Raw genomic sequence first — 19527 nt, 5'->3', positions numbered from 1 at the left:
ATATATCTGTAAAAATAAATTTCATGATAAACCTGAAAAGATATAGTCCATTATGGGATTTAGTTGGTATCACATTATTGGGAAGTCAATAATTTAAGACAATAGCTAGTGTTCTGTTTGCGTAGGATATTAAATAGATGTTTTGTAGACGACGATACATGAATTGTACACCCCAAGGAGTTGACATTCTGTAAATTACTGCATGATTAATTATGTGTCCAATGACAAAAATAATATCGTTAAAATCTGATATCCATTATAAAAATAATTTTCAATATCTAAATTATCTCATTACACTAAAATAAAGTGTGCTGAGCCAAAAAAAAAAAATTTACGGATTATTAGGTCTAAACGTACAGTAGAAGGATGAGAAATTTCTATTTACTTTAAGTACCAAGTACTGTACAAAAGTTGGTAGAGCAGGATTCTTAGGTGCTGTTTAGGTGAAACTAAACTTAAGCATCAAAGTACACTGAGATAAATATAAAGAGTAAAGGCAAAAATATTTCTAAATTACAGTAACCAGTAACTATGGAGGAATTTAGTTTAGTCTGAACTACCAATTCCTCCTTGCCATAACTAAAAGCTCAAATAAGCTTTGTGTTGCTTACACATTATACTTTAGTGCGGCACTTATTCAAGAGAGTCACTTATATAAATTATTTTGTGTAAAAAATATCTTTTGTTCACCATGTTATGACTTTTAGCATTCATTGCACAAGAATACTTGACTTAAGTGTGCAAAAATCCTTCTACACAAAATGAACATTCTGAATGTTCTTCCTGTTATTGGCTGCACAACTATGTCATCATTTGTAAAGTCACCTTATCTGCATACATATGATTTAATATCGATATCTCGACTACAACGAATATGCAATCAGAAGAACACATACGTATTAATCACATTAAAGAAGAAGGTAAAGACTTGCGTGGAAATCAAATTGCGAGATTTATAGATTCTTGATAATGCTTTTAACTACGTCAATTTGTTTACCTCAGAGCTGTGTACTGCATATACAATTCTGGTCGACATATTGAACAAGACAGATCAATAGGACTCTACTAAACATTTATCAACTTCTTAAGCCATAGCTTAAAAATAACCACACACAACCTCAAGATAACTTTGGAAGGATGTTAAAGGTTGAGAGTGCTTTCATAATGAACATCAACAAAAATTTAAAATCAAACAATTAAATAAATTAAAATATAAATACATAAATTAAATGAATAAAAACAAATAATAAAATATATACATACAAAACAATTAATAATAAATATAAACAAGTACTTAAATAAAATTAGATGCATATTTATAAGCAACAAATAAATAATAAGTTAAATAAGTATATAATTTAAAGTAAATAAGAATAAAAATATATAACAAATCAATAAGTAAATAAAACTGGTTTGAAGGATACAGTTGAAACATTTCAATTTCTCCAACTCCATTCGTACCATTCTGAAAAAGAAACACACAACAGTATTATTTATAAAAATTAAAATTTTTATCTTAACTAAAACTTATAAAATACAGAAATTATGCTTGATGTAAACCAGGGGTGGGCATACAAATCGGTCGGAGGGCCAAAGTGAATTTCTGATTTAACACCGAGGGCCACACCCAAACTTTGATCTTTCCAGTGTGCTTCTCAAAACCTCCAAGCACTGCTTTTACGTCGCTTTATTTCCAGTTTTAATATTACTTTTTACATATGATTGGTGTCAGGCCGTAAAAAACAAGGTGTTTTTTAGCTAATGTTGCTTGGTGGGCCGCACACATAGGGTTTTTATTTCATATTCGTGGCGCAAAGAAATCGCTGTCATTTTAGTGTCAATAGATGACTTCACAAGGCATCTAGGATGTCTTGTTGTGGAGCAAGAAATCTTGCTGTCAGAACCCAGTAGCGGATATAATTGAAAAAAATATTAAATGATTACAGTAGAAATTGATTTTCACAGACTGATTTTCAAACATTATGATACTCCGAAAGTAGATCCAGAGGGGATGAGGGTTAGCGACATCCGGACCTTTCCCCTAAGAATAGATGTTTATGAAGAGTGCTTATGAAGAGAAAAATTGGTAAATAGACAGCAGCTGTTTCTTTTTTCTTTCAAGATTCAACATTCAAGATAATTTTACCTTGAATCTTGGTTGGGGTTCACTTTATCAGAAGAATTTTTAAGCTAATCTAATATTATTTTTGACATTTAAGTTATACAAGAAGATATAGATATAATGAGCCTTTTAGCTCTTTCTGCAGCAACATTATATTCCAGTTGCATGTAAGCCAATGTAGTCTATAGTCATCACGGTGGTGTTCCAGAGAGCTCTGGTTCAGTACTATTAGGCCTTTACCAGCGAACAGGTAAATACAATGTTTGAATAAAGGACATGATAATACATTGTGTAGCATAGCTCAGCTTTAATGGCTATCTGGAATATTAATTGGTGATCCGCTTCTCGAGCAGATCACCTCTTGTTATTGTCAGAATCTTCTTCTTATTCTTCTTTCTTTCTCCCCTTTTTTTGTTTTGCACGATACCTCAAAAAATGCCACGAGTTACAGACAATCGCACAAACATTGGCTTGGTCAGGCGTCATCTACACTCAATTTTGCGTTTTTACATTATCGATCATATCAGCCTAACCAATTGCCATTTCGAAATCTTATTAAGTGAGCATAAACTTCAGGTCCATGTTGAACGTAATGTACCCTAATTTTCCGCGTGCGCGAGCATTGTGAAGCGCATGTGTGCGTCAACATTTCGAAATGCTCGAAATCATTTTTTGACTAAATTAGAGCACGTTTCAGTCCATTTTGAGCATTCCATTTTTTGTAATTTTCCACTACGCGCGCGCACTTTTACTTGCACAGCACGTATGGAAGCTAGAAATTAGGTTCTTTTACATATTTTGGGTTCCTGAAATTGTTTACACAAATTACCATTGTTTTCGGTCATCTTATGGCCAATAGCAATGTCGTACGTGCGCATCAAACATAAGGATCTTTGCGGGGATTTGTGCCTATATACAGTGAAAATATGCTAAAATCAGGCCTGATTTTAAACAGTTACAGCTATTTAGGATGAAAGGACCCCCAATTTTTATTACATATTCTGAAAGCACATGAGTTGTAAATATGATTTTCTAGCTCATAATGGCCGATTGGACATTGTGACGTCATCATATTGCCATCTGAATTCAACAACCAGAATTTTATCAATGACGTCATTTTTTAAAATGCGCATTTAAGAGTATCTCGCTTATTCTTAGTCGATGGTCTTCCAACTTTGAGTATGTTATAGCTGAGACAATTTTCTTTCGTTACGTGACTTCTTTTTACTTTTTGACTATGTCATCATGGTCAAAAAAATGTTTTTTTCTGACCCCCCTCATCTTTCTTTCCTCAAACATTTAATGACCCATAATCACTTTAACCAGTTGTGATTTCTGAATGATATTTAGTGGGCATAAAATTCAGGTCATGGTTAAATGTTATGCACCTTAATTTCCTGTGCGTGCGTCATAACGCGCGCGTACGTCAAAATTAAAATGTGCTTAATATCATGCCATTTTTCAATCAGTTATAGCTCCTTAGGATGAAAGGTGACCCCCAATTTTTATTACATATTCTAAAAGCACATGAGTTGTAGACATGATTTTATATATCATAATAGCTGATCGGACATTGTGACATCACCATATTGCCATCTGAAGTCAAAAAACTGAATTTTTATATATGATAAATACTATGAATGATCATTACTCCTTCACCAACAGGCGTTTGTCAATGAAAGTTGATACATATATATCTCATATCAGGAGACAACAGTGACATTAAGATGCGCATGTGCGTCATGATGTGCGCGTACGCATAAGTAAATCTTTAAAATGCTTCAAATTCTTTTTTAACAAACTAAATTAGCATATTTTGCCATTATCGGCATTTAAATATTGTTCAATCCGCACCGCGCACACTTCCTCGTGGGTCAAAGTGCGGCGGATCACCTAACTTGCAGTGACGAGTTCAAATCTAGTTGTTATTGTTATTGTTATTTTTATTAATATATATTTTATATATACATATATATACATATATATATATATATGATATTGAAGGGAGTTAGCCGTTAACACTGTTGAATAAATATAATATAAATCGTCAAAGGTACATATACAGTGTTTAAATAAGGACATGATGGAACATCGTAGGCTACTTGTAGCTTTTCAACGAATAAAGTCCTATAAAAGGACTATTATAGTCCTATAAAGGTCCTATTATAGGACTTTATTCGTGGAAAAACCTACAGGGTAGCCTACGATGTTCCATCATGTCGCCATTACGTGAAGACAATGCAGTATTGGATTTATATTGCCTTCTTAACAACCCACATTTATTAACTGTTCATAAAAGGAATCTTGATGTATTTTAGTTCATTAGATTTTAGAAATTAAGAAATGGATTACTTTAGAGCATGAGCGTTTGATAGATGTGTATAAGAGACAGTATCAGGACGATAATCAATTTATCACAAGATGTAGTGAAGAATTGGATGCTTACAACTCATTGCCAGATAACACTAAAAGGTCTTGCCAACCCTAGGAGTGATGCATCATTATTCAAACGGCATTAGGAAGAAGAAATGGGGGCGCTATTAAACTCTAGAACACTAGATTTAAATATTATCTGTGTCAGTCACTGAAATTGGCTGGCTGTCAATTTATTAATTTAAAGCTTCAAAGCTTTGTCTCTGTCTCTTATACACATCTAGATGTGTATAAGAGACAGATATAAGTCTATATCCATACCATTGTATACTACAGCATGCCAAAAAAGTCAAGAAAAATCTAGATTATTCTGCCCGCGTCCACCACCCGCAGTCTGCCCGTGGGCAGCGCATCCGACAAAGAGCACTGCCTGTGGTTGGTACTCTAGGAAGTTCTTCTTTCGTTAAAATGCAAACTTCATTGAATTGAAGACTGGAGCACTTGGTGGAAATTGATGCAAGTGGGCAGAATTTTAATTTAGTATTCCCCTCTTGAAAATAGTAAGAGACTGTGCCTGGACAACAGATTCGTGAAGGACGTTCCATTCTCGTACAGTATGCAGGAAGAATGATAATTTGTGATAGTTTCCGGAGGAGTATGGAATGCAGTAAGCCTGGGAGTTTTGGGTCCTAGTTGGGGCACACTTACATTTGGAGGTCAGATACTTGTTGGCATAGATGGCTACCATGTTATGATGAATCTTGTACAGCATAGCAAGCTTAGTTGGTGCCTATCCTTCAGGGTGGGCTATGAAAGTTGTTGCAGCATGCAACGTTGCTAGTTATTCTGAAGTTGTTAAACATGAATCTGGTTGCTTATCAACCAAGTTTCTTTAGGACGCTTAGGCAGTGGATTTGTTGATTATGGTGACAGACAGGATTTCAACCCCACACCCTGGTACTGGAAAGCAATTATGTTAAACATCAAGCTAAAATATAGTAATAGGTATAGCATCTTTTTGAACCGAAAATTAACATAAAAAACTGGTAATGAATTTTACAGCTTGGTTGTGTAGCAATGATGATCAGCTATACAACTATTCGTGTGCTCATCAACACCTATCCAGTATCAGAGGATTATATTGATTACATGGCGATGATATTTAAGAAAAAATTATGTAATTATAATATGCTATTAATTGTGCCTGGAGACTAATACATTGGCAATATAATAGTTTTCAATGTACGTGTCAACCTTTATCAGGCTCCAGTGTTAGTTGCATTGCACTTGATGAATTTCCCTTCTTGTCTGTTGATGAAAATTAACTAGGCGAAGGAAAGAAGTTGCCGTTATCAGGACGATAATCAATTTATCACAAGATGTAGTGAAGAATTGGATGCTTACAACTCATTGCCAGATAACACTAAAAGGTCTTGCCAACCCTAGGAGTGATGCATCATTATTCAAACGGCATTAGGAAGAAGAAATGGGGGCGCTATTAAACTCTAGAACACTAGATTTAAATATTATCTGTGTCAGTCACTGAAATTGGCTGGCTGTCAATTTATTAATTTAAAGCTTCAAAGCTTTGTCTACACTGTCATGGTGTTCCTATATATGGTCATGATGTGATGTCATCATGACCATATTTAGGCATGTCACTGAAGTCATAAATTATATTTTTACAATGTAACATTCATCCTTCTAAAGCTTTTCAGAATACCAACATCCTGAATTTACCATCTTATGATTTAAACAAGAATGCTATATCGCATCTTGATAATGTTCAATTGATCTTTTAAATACTACTTTATCATTTTGGCAGAATGAGCAGCTGAGTGGCGTATATAAGCTGCACCCCCCAATCTACATTATAGGAGGGATAAATAATCCTAGTATTACCCCTGACTTCCACAAGAATATTTTCAAAGGAGTTTGTAATTTTAAGAATTAAATAGCAAACTCTTTCCTTAAATTTTTCACCTTTCCTTAATCTAATGGCATTCTCACTTCCTCAATTAATTGACATTTCCCTTTCTGATTTGGCTGCAATATTGGTATTGAAATGTACTTTATAAAAGTATTATTTTAATCATTTCACTACTTTTATGGATTACTACAGTATATTTAAGCTTACAAAAAAGCACCTGAAGGCATTATATAAGATAGTTAGGATAGGTGATGTAGAGTAGGAATTGAGTTGTAAATACAGGAAGCTATCCAAATGTAAAACATAATCAATGACAATGACTCTCCTGCAGATTATCTGCTTATTGGGATAAAGACACCCACATCAAATGGACATACTTATGTCCAGGAGATGGGTAAATATCATCCACTGGATGGTGGTTAAAACCATATTAATAATAATCCACTTTACACATATATCAGATTCATGACATACTGTAAGAACTCCTTCAAAAAAATGTAATTACAATGATAAACGACAGACTTGCAAAATACTATTAATGCAATAATGCATTTGTATAGTACTATTATGTGTTATAAATGTATAACTTTCCAATAGTATTTATTTGTATGAAATAGTGATTACATTAGGGAAAAAAATCTACAATTCAGTTAAAATAATTTGAAAAAAACAAAACCTATACATAATTTCCTCACTAATTAATAAATTATATAATTCCTATATTTTTTGAGGTACCATTAAATTGGCTGGCAGTCAATTAATTAATTTAAAGCTTTGTTCACACTACCAAATTTTCTTTGATAAAAAAAAAATTGTGTATGACCATAAATAGTCATGACATGCTTATATATGGTCATGATGTGATGTCATCGTGACAATATTAAGGCATGTCACATGTTTTTGTTAAATAAAATTTGATGATAGTCTGAACAGGGCTTTAGAATTAATAAATGAGCAAAAACAGGATTGATTTTATGTCTCAGTGATAGCTGAAACCTATATTATAGAGTAATACAGTGTTACGTCACAATACCACATGATACTACTCCGTTGCTATCGTTGCAAAATGAGTTCAACCCGACGCCATTTTCTCCACTGACAAACCATTGATCCCAATTTCTAACGAAATTAAGATATTGTATCTTAGTTTTTCTATGTAAATTTTAGTTAACGATTAAATGTGTGTTCAATATTCTAATATAATGCGATTTTTTGTGTTTTTAGTACATTTTGATGGTAAAATATTTTTAATATGCCTATTCCAGAAAGCCTATGAAGTCATTCAGGCGTAATGAACGGTAACCAACATCTGGTTGGCAACAGAGGGCGCCACCTGGCGTTGTGACGACACGACTGTGATACTCTATGCCTTTAGAAGAGCATTTTACAGTTTCATATATTTTTTTAAGGGTTTTCCAGATTTTAAAGAAATCATAGTATATTATAATTACGCTTATTAAAAGCCTACAATCAAAGAACTAAACCGAGGATCTGAAATAACATCTCGGATTCGAAACCTATCAGTCTGAAAAACTGTAACAACATAGATCATCGAAGTCTCCATCTCACAAAGTGAATATAATTCCATATTTCAGTTGATTTTCAAGCACATTCTGTTAACTAAACACAGTTGATTTTCGTCAAGCGCAGTCAGTTTTCTGTCTCTTAATAAGTTACAGTAATACTTTGCTTTAACTGCCCTGACCAATGCTGTCTCATCTCATTTTAGTGGTTTCTACATATTTTTCTGTTCTAAAAAATAAACAGCTATCAAAACCACATGCACCTGAACTCAACGCTAAAATTCCATGAAGCATGCTTTGTAATCCATAAAACATGATCTGATCACTGCATTTCTTACTTTACATACACGAAATAACTGAGCGAGATAACATGCAACTAATTTTCTTTTAGTGGCCATTTTTTTGTTCTGTTTATCAAAACTAATCACAACATCCACATACTAGGGTAATGCAACCTATCTTTTTTTAGTGTTCAATTTTTGTTCTTTTTATAGAAACTAATCGCAACGTTCACATACACCCTCTAGTAATTTTAATAATAATTATATTAATTCTTTATTGGTCCTCATTCAAATGAAAAATTAAAATTTGGGCTGAGCCCCTGGGGACCTGCAGTGCAGTGCCACCCAACTTTACTATAACATATGTATACCGACGGATACAAACACTGTCCTTCAAACCCACCTAACTCTTAATATGAGGGTTAATCGAGGAGCCAAGTGATCAGGCTCCGATTAAAACCTGACGGTGGCCAAGTTGGAACCGGAGTCTTTAGCGCAAGAAGCAGGAACAATACTTCTCAGCCAACTGCTCAGCTCATGAAAAGAGGGTATATCTGTATTAAGTAAAAAAAAAAAATCCAAATGAACTAGATTTATATTCTAGTTTGATTGAAAAAAAAATTGCCACAACATACAGGAAATTTATTTTCTTTCATATTTGATTGTTCACTAGAGGGACATAACCATCAAAATATTGAGAACAAAAAATCAATAATGTTAAAAAAAAAATGAAATTGCTGTTTAATAGCTATATTTACACAACAAAGAGTAATACTGCACAAGGTAGAAATGTAGTCCAGTTACAAAAGAAAGTAAGCCTTAATAGCCATTACGTGAAGACAATGCAGTATTGGATTTATATTGCCTTCTTAACAACCCACATTTATTAACTGTTCATAAAAGGAATCTTGATGTATTTTAGTTCATTAGATTTTAGAAATTAAGAAATGGATTACTTTAGAGCATGAGCGTTTGATTGCAAAATAACCTGAAGTCTTTGTTAGGGGAATTAGGGGATTAAAGTGGCAATTCCCTTTAACAGTCTAGAGAGAGTATATGGTACATGCATGTTAGGGAACCACTTGGCTCATCAGCACTTTAAACTACCGGAACCCATCCTATGACAAACTTTGCCACTGCCAAAAAACGTAGATGAAAACTGTCTTTTCTTTTTTAAAAGCAATGTCAGATTTATATAGTGCTTTATTCACACTCAAGGTGCGGACTACTGTAACTCGTACAATAGGCCTAACTTGTTACTCCCCTAAGGGTCTCTTCGTGTCTGAGCTATCTGTTGTTAAAAAGGTACCAGCTGGAGTGTTTTAAATTTTTCATTTGTTTGTCTAGCAGCACATGAACAATAACATCATAATTCATAAACAAATTCAGTAATACTACTACTACTACTACTACAGTACTACTAATAATGCAATGTTAGATGTGCTTTATACACACTCAAGGTGTGGACTACTGTAACTCGTACAATAGGCCTAACTTGCTTCTCCACTAAGGGTCTCTTCGTGTCTGAGCTATCTGGTGTTAAAAAGGTACCAGCTGGAGTGTTTTAAATTTTTCATTTGTTTGTCTAGCAGCACATGAACAATAACATCATAATTCATAAACAAATTCAGTAATACTACTACTACTACAGTACTACTAATAATGCAATGTTAGATGTGCTTTATACACACTCAAGGTGTGGACTACTGTAACTCGTACAATAGGCCTAACTTGCTTCTCCACTAAGGGTCTCTTCGTGTCTGAGCTATCTGGTGTTAAAAAGGTACCAGCTGGAGTGTTTTAAATTTTTCATTTGTTTGTCTAGCAGCACATGAACAATAACATCATAATTCATAAACAAATTCAGTAATACTACTACTACTACTACTACTACAGTACTACTAATAATGCAATGTTAGATGTGCTTTATACACACTCAAGGTGTGGACTACTATAACTCGTACAATAGGCCTAACTTGCTACTCCCCTAAGGGTCGCTTCATGTCTGAGCTATCTGGAGTGTTTTAATATTTCTTTTTTCATTTGTTTGTCTAGCACATGAACAATAACATCATAATTCATAAACAAATTCGGTAATACTACTACTACTACTACAGTAATAATAATAATAATATAATAATAATAATAATAATAATAATAATAATAATAATAATTATAATAATAATAATAAAATTAATGATAATAATATTATTATTATATAGAAGTAATGTATACAATACGTTTTAATAAGCCACTTATCTCAAATTAGCTCACCTCCAGAGATGCAGTTATCGTGGGCAGCACAACCCAGTCTAAAGGTAATTTCATGGCCCTCCATCCACCTTAAAATCCACTCATATTATTTACCACTGTTATCACGCCCACCCACACTCAACAGTCTACCACACACCCTTTAGTTTTCTACAGCTACAATCGTATACCTCTACAAAAGCTTAAAATAAAACACCTAAAAAATACTTAAAATACCTTTTTATTAATTTGGGCATATTAGAATATTAGTGTGCAAAACAAAAAACTAAAACCACCCCTGTTTCAATTTTATAGGTAAAAGCTGCATGAATCAGTAAATTCAGTTGTTAGTCAGCAAGCAAGCACGTCTATCTGTCAATGAAATCCTAGAACATGGCAAACAAATTTTTCTTTTTTAGAGAGAGAATTAGAATATTTACATTTTAATTATGAAAAGTATATGAAAGATAAATACAGTCTCTTTATTATCATCATTATCAGTTATGCTATTTGTTTAAGGGCACATTTATATTTATATTTATATTACTGTATACGGTATATATATAGGCAACAGTACATAACTGTTGTTATACTCAGCCTGAGTAATTTTTTTTTGTGTTTGTTTCTATACAGTATTTTGATTGTGCAATTAAAAGCTATATATTTGTTGTAGGAACAACCAAAATATTCGTGAATCAAATAAATAAATATTTTTGTGTTCTCAAAATTATCATCAATGTCTGTATTTTCATTTACCATCATCTCCATATTTATATATATATATGAGCAATTTCACAGTAAATAGACATGCTCCAAGCAATGTTTTTTAGGAAGCTATAACTAGAGATTTTATTGTTTAAAATTAAATATTTTTACATTTATATCATCATATCAATGAGTATACATATTAAAAATCATTTCATGATCACACAATTCACAGTAAAAAATATAATGATAAATTGACATACTTTTTAGCCATATTTCACCATACAAAAATGTTACATGACAAAAATGTCTAAATTAGATAGAGGATATTTTTTTTAAATTGTATTATAAGGATGGATTCATTATTTCTATAAGAAATATATTGGAAACTAATAAGATAAAACACTAGAAAGAAAAATAAAACCCTTTTTATTAAAAAAATATGCAATTTGATGGTTTTTTGTAACGGACGTAACATTGTATGTCAAAAAATTTAGGAATTTAAAAATGGCCCAATATTCCTAAAAAAGAAATATATCTGTTACTTCTAAATGTTTATCAAATTAATGCTAACAGACTTTTGACCTAAAGGAGGCAGTTCTTCTTAAATGGACACAAAAGCAGAGTTGAGAAAGATATTGCTCTTGGCTTTCCAGTGAATAAGCCTGCCCTCACAACACCTGTCTCTTATACACATCTAGATGTGTATAAGAGACGAACATAACTGTTGTTTTATTGAGTAATTTTTTTGTGTTTGTTTCTCTAGGGGTTTACTGCGTGGTAAACTAAAATTTGACACACACTGCATCGACAGACAGATGGCCTACACGATTCCATGGAGCAGGCTTGTAATGAGCAGCGCAAATTGGTTCCTGATTGTTTAATTATAAACATCTTTTGTATGATCATGTCAAATACATACATAAATTAAATGAAATAATTAGATAAAGAATATTAGTGAAAGTCTATACCAGGGAACTATTCAATGATTAGGAAAAAAATTTATAGGGAATTTATAATTCATTGATTAAAACAGTTTCAAATTGAAATATTCATTACCAATTTGGTATGATCAGTCCCTGTTGAATAGAAGTAATTGGATTAGGGAACCTACTGCTCTAGGCATTTGGTGATTGTGAGCATATATTTAGTACAGTTATTGGTATTTCATTATTTTTAGAATTGTTTTATCAGGCCCTAATATCCCCTACCTTTAGCATCTAAGAACTCACTTTGTTTTGGTTGGATTGGATTGGATTTATTCAGAATGAGATACAGCTATTCTTAATCTACAACAAGGAAAAAATTTTACGTTTTTCATACTAGATATTGGCCGTATTTGACTGGTCGTTCTTCATTAAACCACCCCCACCTGCACAGCGGTAAAATCCTACTTAACAAAGACGACCAGTCGAATAGAAAACTGGTAAATACTCGACAAAACAAAATGGCTGAATAGTTACCGCGATACACACTGCGAATCAAGGCTGCTTCAGAATGTGGCAGTATGGGTTTTTCGTAAAAAAAATGTTTTCATCCAGTTTTTGAATTCTGTTAGCCTACAATACAATTATTTTTTACTTCAATGTTGGTAAAATATTATAATTTTTATTTTCTAAAATTTAATCTAAATTATACTAATGTAAACGTTGTTGCTAAACCAATCAGCCATATTTTTTTGGTCATGTGCATAACTTAACACTGATTAACATACTCTGGTTATGTAAATTTTCGTTGTTAACAAAGTCTATTTTACAAACTATTTGAATGAAAATAATACTCAACGAAAATTTGTACTCAACGAAATGAACCAGTCGAATATGCCCATTGAGTAAAATCAGTGTGAGTATTGCTTGGATAAAACCAAGGCAATTCCACAGAAGGACACCCATCTCAACATTATTTCCATGACGACACAACGCTAGGACGGATTCACTCATGCGTGACCATTCTATGTCTTCTGCACAATGTAGATTTGGCCAAATTGCATCCTAGAATCCATGTGACTAAGGGAATTCAACATTCTCGCATGCGCAGATGACTTTGTGACATCATTACATTCTACGTCCTACCGTCGTGATGCAAACACAGTATACAAAAATGAAACAACATGGTTTGCTCCCTATCCTTCATAATGAAGTACAGTAATACAAAAAACAACCAAAAAAATAAATCAGATAAATAAAAATACAAAAAACTTAACTAAATCATTCTTAAAAGAGGAAATGCTAACAGACTTTTGACCAAAAGGAGGCAGTTCTTCTTAAAAGGACACAAAAGCAGAGTTGAGAAAGATATTGCTCTTGGCTTTCCAGTGAATAAGCATGCCCTCACAACACTGACTCTTAATTTGCAGCCAAGAATAAGCTAATGATATATAAATATATATAGCGTTGTGCACGAAGTGCAATTATAGGACAATATCATCATCACCCCAAGTTCCCAACATGCACTTTGTATGCTGGTCTCATATCTGGATTCAACAATTCATCAAAATGTATCGCAATCAGACAACAGATGAGCTACTTAAAATACATTGCTATGAATGCTCTAGGACAACTTTCTTTGTTCTCTCATCTACAGCACTGGACAGTTTTTTTAATCTTGACCTGCACCACACAATCAGTGCCAAAACATTTACACTAATTTGCTTTTAAAGACAATCACCTTCATTTTTTTTCATTCAGCGCATACACGCATTTATACACTTCTGGGTATACCACAGTCCTCAACCTTTATGTCTCGTACAGCCAAGCCATGAATATCGAGTCTACAAATTCTAGTAATGATTTTGCCAAAACTAGTGCTTACAGTATACCATTAGAGATCGTTGATGGTATAAACACCTCCTCAGTGATACCATGAGACTTCACTTTACAACTATCTCTATCTCTGCTAATCGTAAATACTGTGTGTCGATAAGAAGTTGTTAAATGAATTGGCAGTATAGCAGCTGTCACTACCACTAAATAATAAATAATGAATGTAAAAATAATCACAATTGCTTTATACTATACAGTGGTTTAGAAAGAATTAAGCTCCAGTCCACACTATCAAATTTTGTGACAAATTTGTGTGATGTGTCCGTAGAGTACCACTGTCGTGTCGTCACAACACCAAGTGGCGCCCTCTGTTGCCAACCAGACGGTTACTCTTCATTACGCCTGAATGACTTCATAGGCTTTCTGGAATAGGCATTTTAAAATCTAATATTTTACCATCAAAATGTACTAAAAACACAAAAGCTTGCATTATATTAGTTATCAAACACACATTTAATCATCAATTAAAATTTAAAAAGAAAAACTAAGACAACATCTTAATAATTAGGTTAGAAATTGGGATCAATGGTTTGTTGTCAGTGGAGAAAATGGCGTCCGGTTGAACACATTTTGCAACGATAGCAACGGAGTAGTATCACATGGTATTGTGACATAACACTGTCGTACTCTATATATGGGTAAGATGATGACATACTAGACCCGAATACGGGCATAGCACATTTTATTGTCACATAAAATGTGACTGTGGACAAAACTTAATTAGAGCAAATGACATAACAGGATTGTACATGTTATTAAATTTAAATTGGGATTTCTTTGATGTGTTCCACATCAAAGATGTCCCGCGAAAGTCCAAAGGCTTATATGTCCAGTACACTGGGAAACAATCTCATGCTCTTTACCAAAGAATGCTCTGCGTTTCTCAGACAGATGCACATTGAAACTAATGCTTGAATTTAATGCATACAAGACTAAAGTTTTAATTGTCTTTTCCAGAAGATGGTACGCTATAGAAACTTGCATTTCGGCAATCCAGCAGAAACACAAGGAGAGCAGCCTTGGGGCTAAGTTTATGTAAAGATCTCGCTGGACACACTGTGGCTACCACCAGTATCCATGACTGAGCTAAGCTGCTGACATTAAATGTGGTAACCTCACAATAAGATAAACACAAAAAATTTCCCATTAAACATTACTGTACATGTTTTGTTTGTTTATTTTATACTGCTCTGACAAGGAGAACTAGTTCATGACACGGTTTACATATGGATGGTGACAGGATTATTAGTGTCAGGCTAGTGTCTTCGTTTATGAATCTATTAACTTTAATTGTTTGTGACGTAATTAAAATATTCTAATGATGAAAAACTCTTGGGAAAGAGATTGTCCCAGATTAGGATATGAACAACAAAAGCTCCTAATGAATCTTACAACTATCCACGTACTGTACGCTAAAAGTAATCAAAACAGTATGGTGATAACGAGGGAAGAATCTTGAGCTGTTCCATTAAAATAAAAATTTGCATTTTATCAATGAACATCAAAGTAAGCACTAAAGTGTTATGCAATTGAAAGATAAACCATGTCAGCAAATATTGAAACATCTCATCTTTAAAAAGTAATTTAAAGGTCTGATGCAAAAAAGAAAAAAAAGAAAAAAGAAATGGTATTTTATTCGTGTATAATATTCAATGATTCTATTTCAAATTCCTTTCTTTAAATTTGTTGACAATTAAAAACATAATTTTAATTTATCTATTTTCTTAAGCTTTCTTTATACAGGTAACCATTCAGCTTTCCAAGGAAGCTTTGGTACAAATATACAGCAAAAATATTCAGAAAAAATATGTTTAGAGTTACAATTTAAAAGTAACTAAAAACAATGATTCAAAAACGAAAGCAGAACTGAGGCCAATTTTGTGTTCTCATTTTAGTTTGCGATTTAAAGTTAGCAATTACAAAGTAAATGTCCAGTTGAAATATTAGAATAAAACTCTGGATTTCAAATAATCTTAATGTTATCCTATTTAATTCTAACTTTGTTGCATTTTTTACATGATTTACAATAGTTGACCGATTCATGGACAGCCGTCTTTCTGTGGGCCATGGTTATTAGTTCACTGTGGGCAACCAACACAAGCCACTTCATGACTTTTAAATAAGTAATCTTTTTTAAACAGTTTGGTATGTGTAGTTTTAAAATTAATTCTTATATGTTTATTTTTTTGTCGGATACTGTAGTACTTTAGTCTAAGGCCAATTTTAAAAAATTACTAGTTTCTCGTCTCCTTGCGTATCCATTTGCCATCTCGGAGTAAAAAAAAAAAAAGAAGTGCCCTCATTCTCCTTTTTTGAAAATATTCGGACGAGAAACTACGTTTTTTTTTTAAATGTCAGTTATAGATTTTTAATAAATTGTGCAGCCCCTTGGTTAGACTCCCTGTTGAACTTGTTAGACTCTTGTCAAAGAATCCCTGAAATCTCAGCGTAAGATATCTTTTAAAAATTTATATATAATTTGTACATTTGCGAGCGCAAGATTTATTAAATATATGGCTGTATTGATGATGCTCATGAATTTTTGAATAAATAAATAATAAACTACACTTGAATGACAGGTCAGAAAACTATGCAATAGTCTGAAAAAAAAAAGAGATGTTTCTTGTGTTTTATTAGGCTCAATAAAAACAATAATTAGTTTATCACCCTTGTTTGCATATATTCTATGGTACTGAACAAATATATATTTTTTGAAATCTGTTATAAATTTTTTTGGGGAAAAATTTTTTTTTAGTAAATATAAACTAATCATTTTTTTATAGGGCCTTACATGAAACTAGAATGCCCCTAAATGATGGCACACTTTAAAACTTGATGTGGTTAATAACTTTGTCATACTGAATAGAAGTGAACATGTCCAATAAGTTTATTTTTTTTTATTCTATTGTGTATTAGTTATTCTACTGTATATTAGTTAATACAGTACATAGTAATAGCACAGTTATATCAAAACATATTCAGCAACCTTGGAGCTATTTCAACATAACAAACTACAAATTAAAAATCAATTTTACTATTATTTTTAGACTTTTTTAGAAAACAAAATTGTTCTATGATAGCAGAGATTAATAGTCCCTACTAAAAATAAATTTAAATTTACCTACTGTGATTCATTAGTGTAACAAGAAAATATCAGATATCAAACTTTAATATAATTGTTATAAAATATACAATTGAATGTTAAAATCATACAGAAAAGCTTTTTTAAAAAAACATTATTCAAAATATCAGTGTTTATTATCATTGTTACATATTTTTTCATGATGTACTGGTAAAATAAAATTTTTAAAAATTAATATCGTATATACTCGTATGTTTTGGATGACTAGCCTTGCATGGGCTCCGTATTTAGCCAGCAATATTCAGTATCAATACAATAAAAGCAAAAAAAAAGTAGGAAAGGGGGGGGGGGTCCTCTTATAAGCCAAAAATCATCAAAAAATCTTCTCAAACTCGAGGGTTGTCTTATACGCAGGTCGCCTTATACGCGAGTATAGACGATAGGTAAGATAATGGGCTTGTAAATTATTCACTGATGCTGGTCACACTAATTTTGAGTGTTTTGTAGGTTCTAACTTTTATAATAGGGAGGTTTCGCACGCAAACTCGTACGGTTAGTGTGACGCATACGTCATCATTTTGACATCATATGCCGACTGATGTCCGCTAAACGTGTGGACGACACGCTCACTACACGTAAGTGAAATTGTGGATTTCTAGTAGGATCTTTGTTTATTTTTTCACATTTTACGTAAGTGTAAAAAATAAATGTATCTTTGAATACCTACGTGCCATTTTTGTGACATTTGAAGGCAGTAAATTATGATAGGATGCATCTCATTTTGGGGTATCAAAATGTCGGTGCTTTGACCTTGGTGGTGGTGTAGCTAAACGTATGCGTACACGTATTCATTCGTGTGTGAAACCTCTCTATTAGAATATTTTTATATTTGGTTATTTAAAAAAATTGTTTACAACAGAAAATTGCCAAAATAAACATTATAATATATTAGTACTATTATTGTTATTTATACTATTATTATGTAAATGATATCCTAAAATACGAAAGCAATTTATTATTAACTACTATTATTTGATTAGTTATTATTATTGATATAAAATATAAATAAACTTTATTGGCAATCTGCATAATAAAATACATTAAAATACAAATTGAAGTTGAATAAAGAAATATAAAAATCAGGATTTCAATTGTCAGATCATAAAAAAAAAATCCTTTAAAACATTAAAACTATGTTAGAGCAGTGCACCAGGTTATAAACCAAAGAATTACCATAACCAAAGATTATCATTTCTTTAAAAAAAGCCGGAAATGTGATAAAATTCATAGTTTGTTGTTTTAACTTTTGTAGAGTAAATTCATTGCAGAGGATCCAGATATTTTCTTCTACTGTATTATTATTTAGAATTACAACTTTATCATTACTATCATGATTTTATGATGATAATTAAAATGATAATGACAATGATTGATTATTAACAATGAAAATGATCAAACATGGATGTAGTAAAAAAAACAAGCACTTATTGCAAACAATGATTTATTGGAGTATAATTGCATCTTTATTTAACTTTTATCCTGTAAGTTGTTGATATATTTATGATGTCTGGAGATTAAAAACTGTACTGTAAATTTAGGTTAAAGTTCAGGTAAGTCTACGAACCATTTAACCCAAGACATATGTATCTGGCAACTTTTGTAAGCAAAAGACTTTGGTGAAACGTAACACTTTCACATTAAAAGTATATTGCATAAAAGAAAGTAAATTTTTTTTAGGAGACTAGGTCCAGAGGGGCTGGAGTTTAACTTGTCTAACACCAGTCTATTGCAGGCTACTCTCAACAATGTTATAATCAACAATACTTATCATAGCACATCATAAAGGCCTCTATGCACATCATTAACAAAAACCTAACTCCTTGGGGAAGTATTCTATTTGAAGCTGCTAGCGCATGTCAGCTCACCACTGCCAGATACCACTCCTGGTTGAAGAGAAGCAATGCAGATAAAGTGCCTAGCTCAAGGATACAAGCGAAATGCTCAGCGAGAGATTGAAACTCTGACTTCGAGGTTAGGAAACCAAACCGTATGATGTTTCAAAAGGCAGTTTTTCATTTAATAAATTTGATACTTTAACTATGGATTTTCGACATTTATTTTACTGAACCAAAATGATTGATGTGAGTGACAATTAGCAATGAACACTAGAAGATCGTCAGAGGAGGGCGGTTTAAAAATAAAGATAACATTTTTTTTTTCTTATTTAGCAAACAATTTTGCTAAAAACATCCAGATGGAGGAAAAGATAGAAATACACTTTTATTGGTGAATGTAAACAGTATAGTAATAGGGATGATTAAATGATTTAAATTTATATAATATAATTAGGAAGAAATATACACATCTTATTAATTGTGAAGGTTTCAAGGCAAGAGCGGGCATAACAAAAATAAAGAAATAAAAAAATATACATTTTTC

At 32.4% G+C, this 19527-nt stretch overlaps 1 protein-coding gene across 2 annotated transcripts in view; it reads right to left on the bottom strand.

Annotated features, from left to right (window-relative positions):
* Positions 1-19527, bottom strand: part of LOC117124820 (uncharacterized protein C5orf34 homolog) — a 54375-nt gene that overhangs the window by 6477 nt on the left and 28371 nt on the right. Inside the window, exon 9 of one of the 2 annotated variants that reach the window (XM_033271151.1) lies at positions 1425-1465. In XM_033271151.1, the coding sequence (XP_033127042.1) occupies positions 1425-1465 (41 nt within the window). Of the gene's footprint in view, positions 1-1424; positions 1466-8732; positions 8784-19527 lie in introns of those variants that run through there. The other variant, XM_033271152.1, reaches the window with a different exon arrangement.

Source organism: Anneissia japonica, unplaced genomic scaffold (assembly GCF_011630105.1).
Source record: "Anneissia japonica isolate Jap-2015-1 unplaced genomic scaffold, ASM1163010v1 scaffold652_len952628_cov199, whole genome shotgun sequence".
NCBI classification, from domain to species: Eukaryota; Metazoa; Echinodermata; class Crinoidea; order Comatulida; family Comatulidae; genus Anneissia; species Anneissia japonica.
Note: the sequence above shows the minus strand (reverse complement) of the source record. Positions and strands in the feature narration are given on the sequence as shown.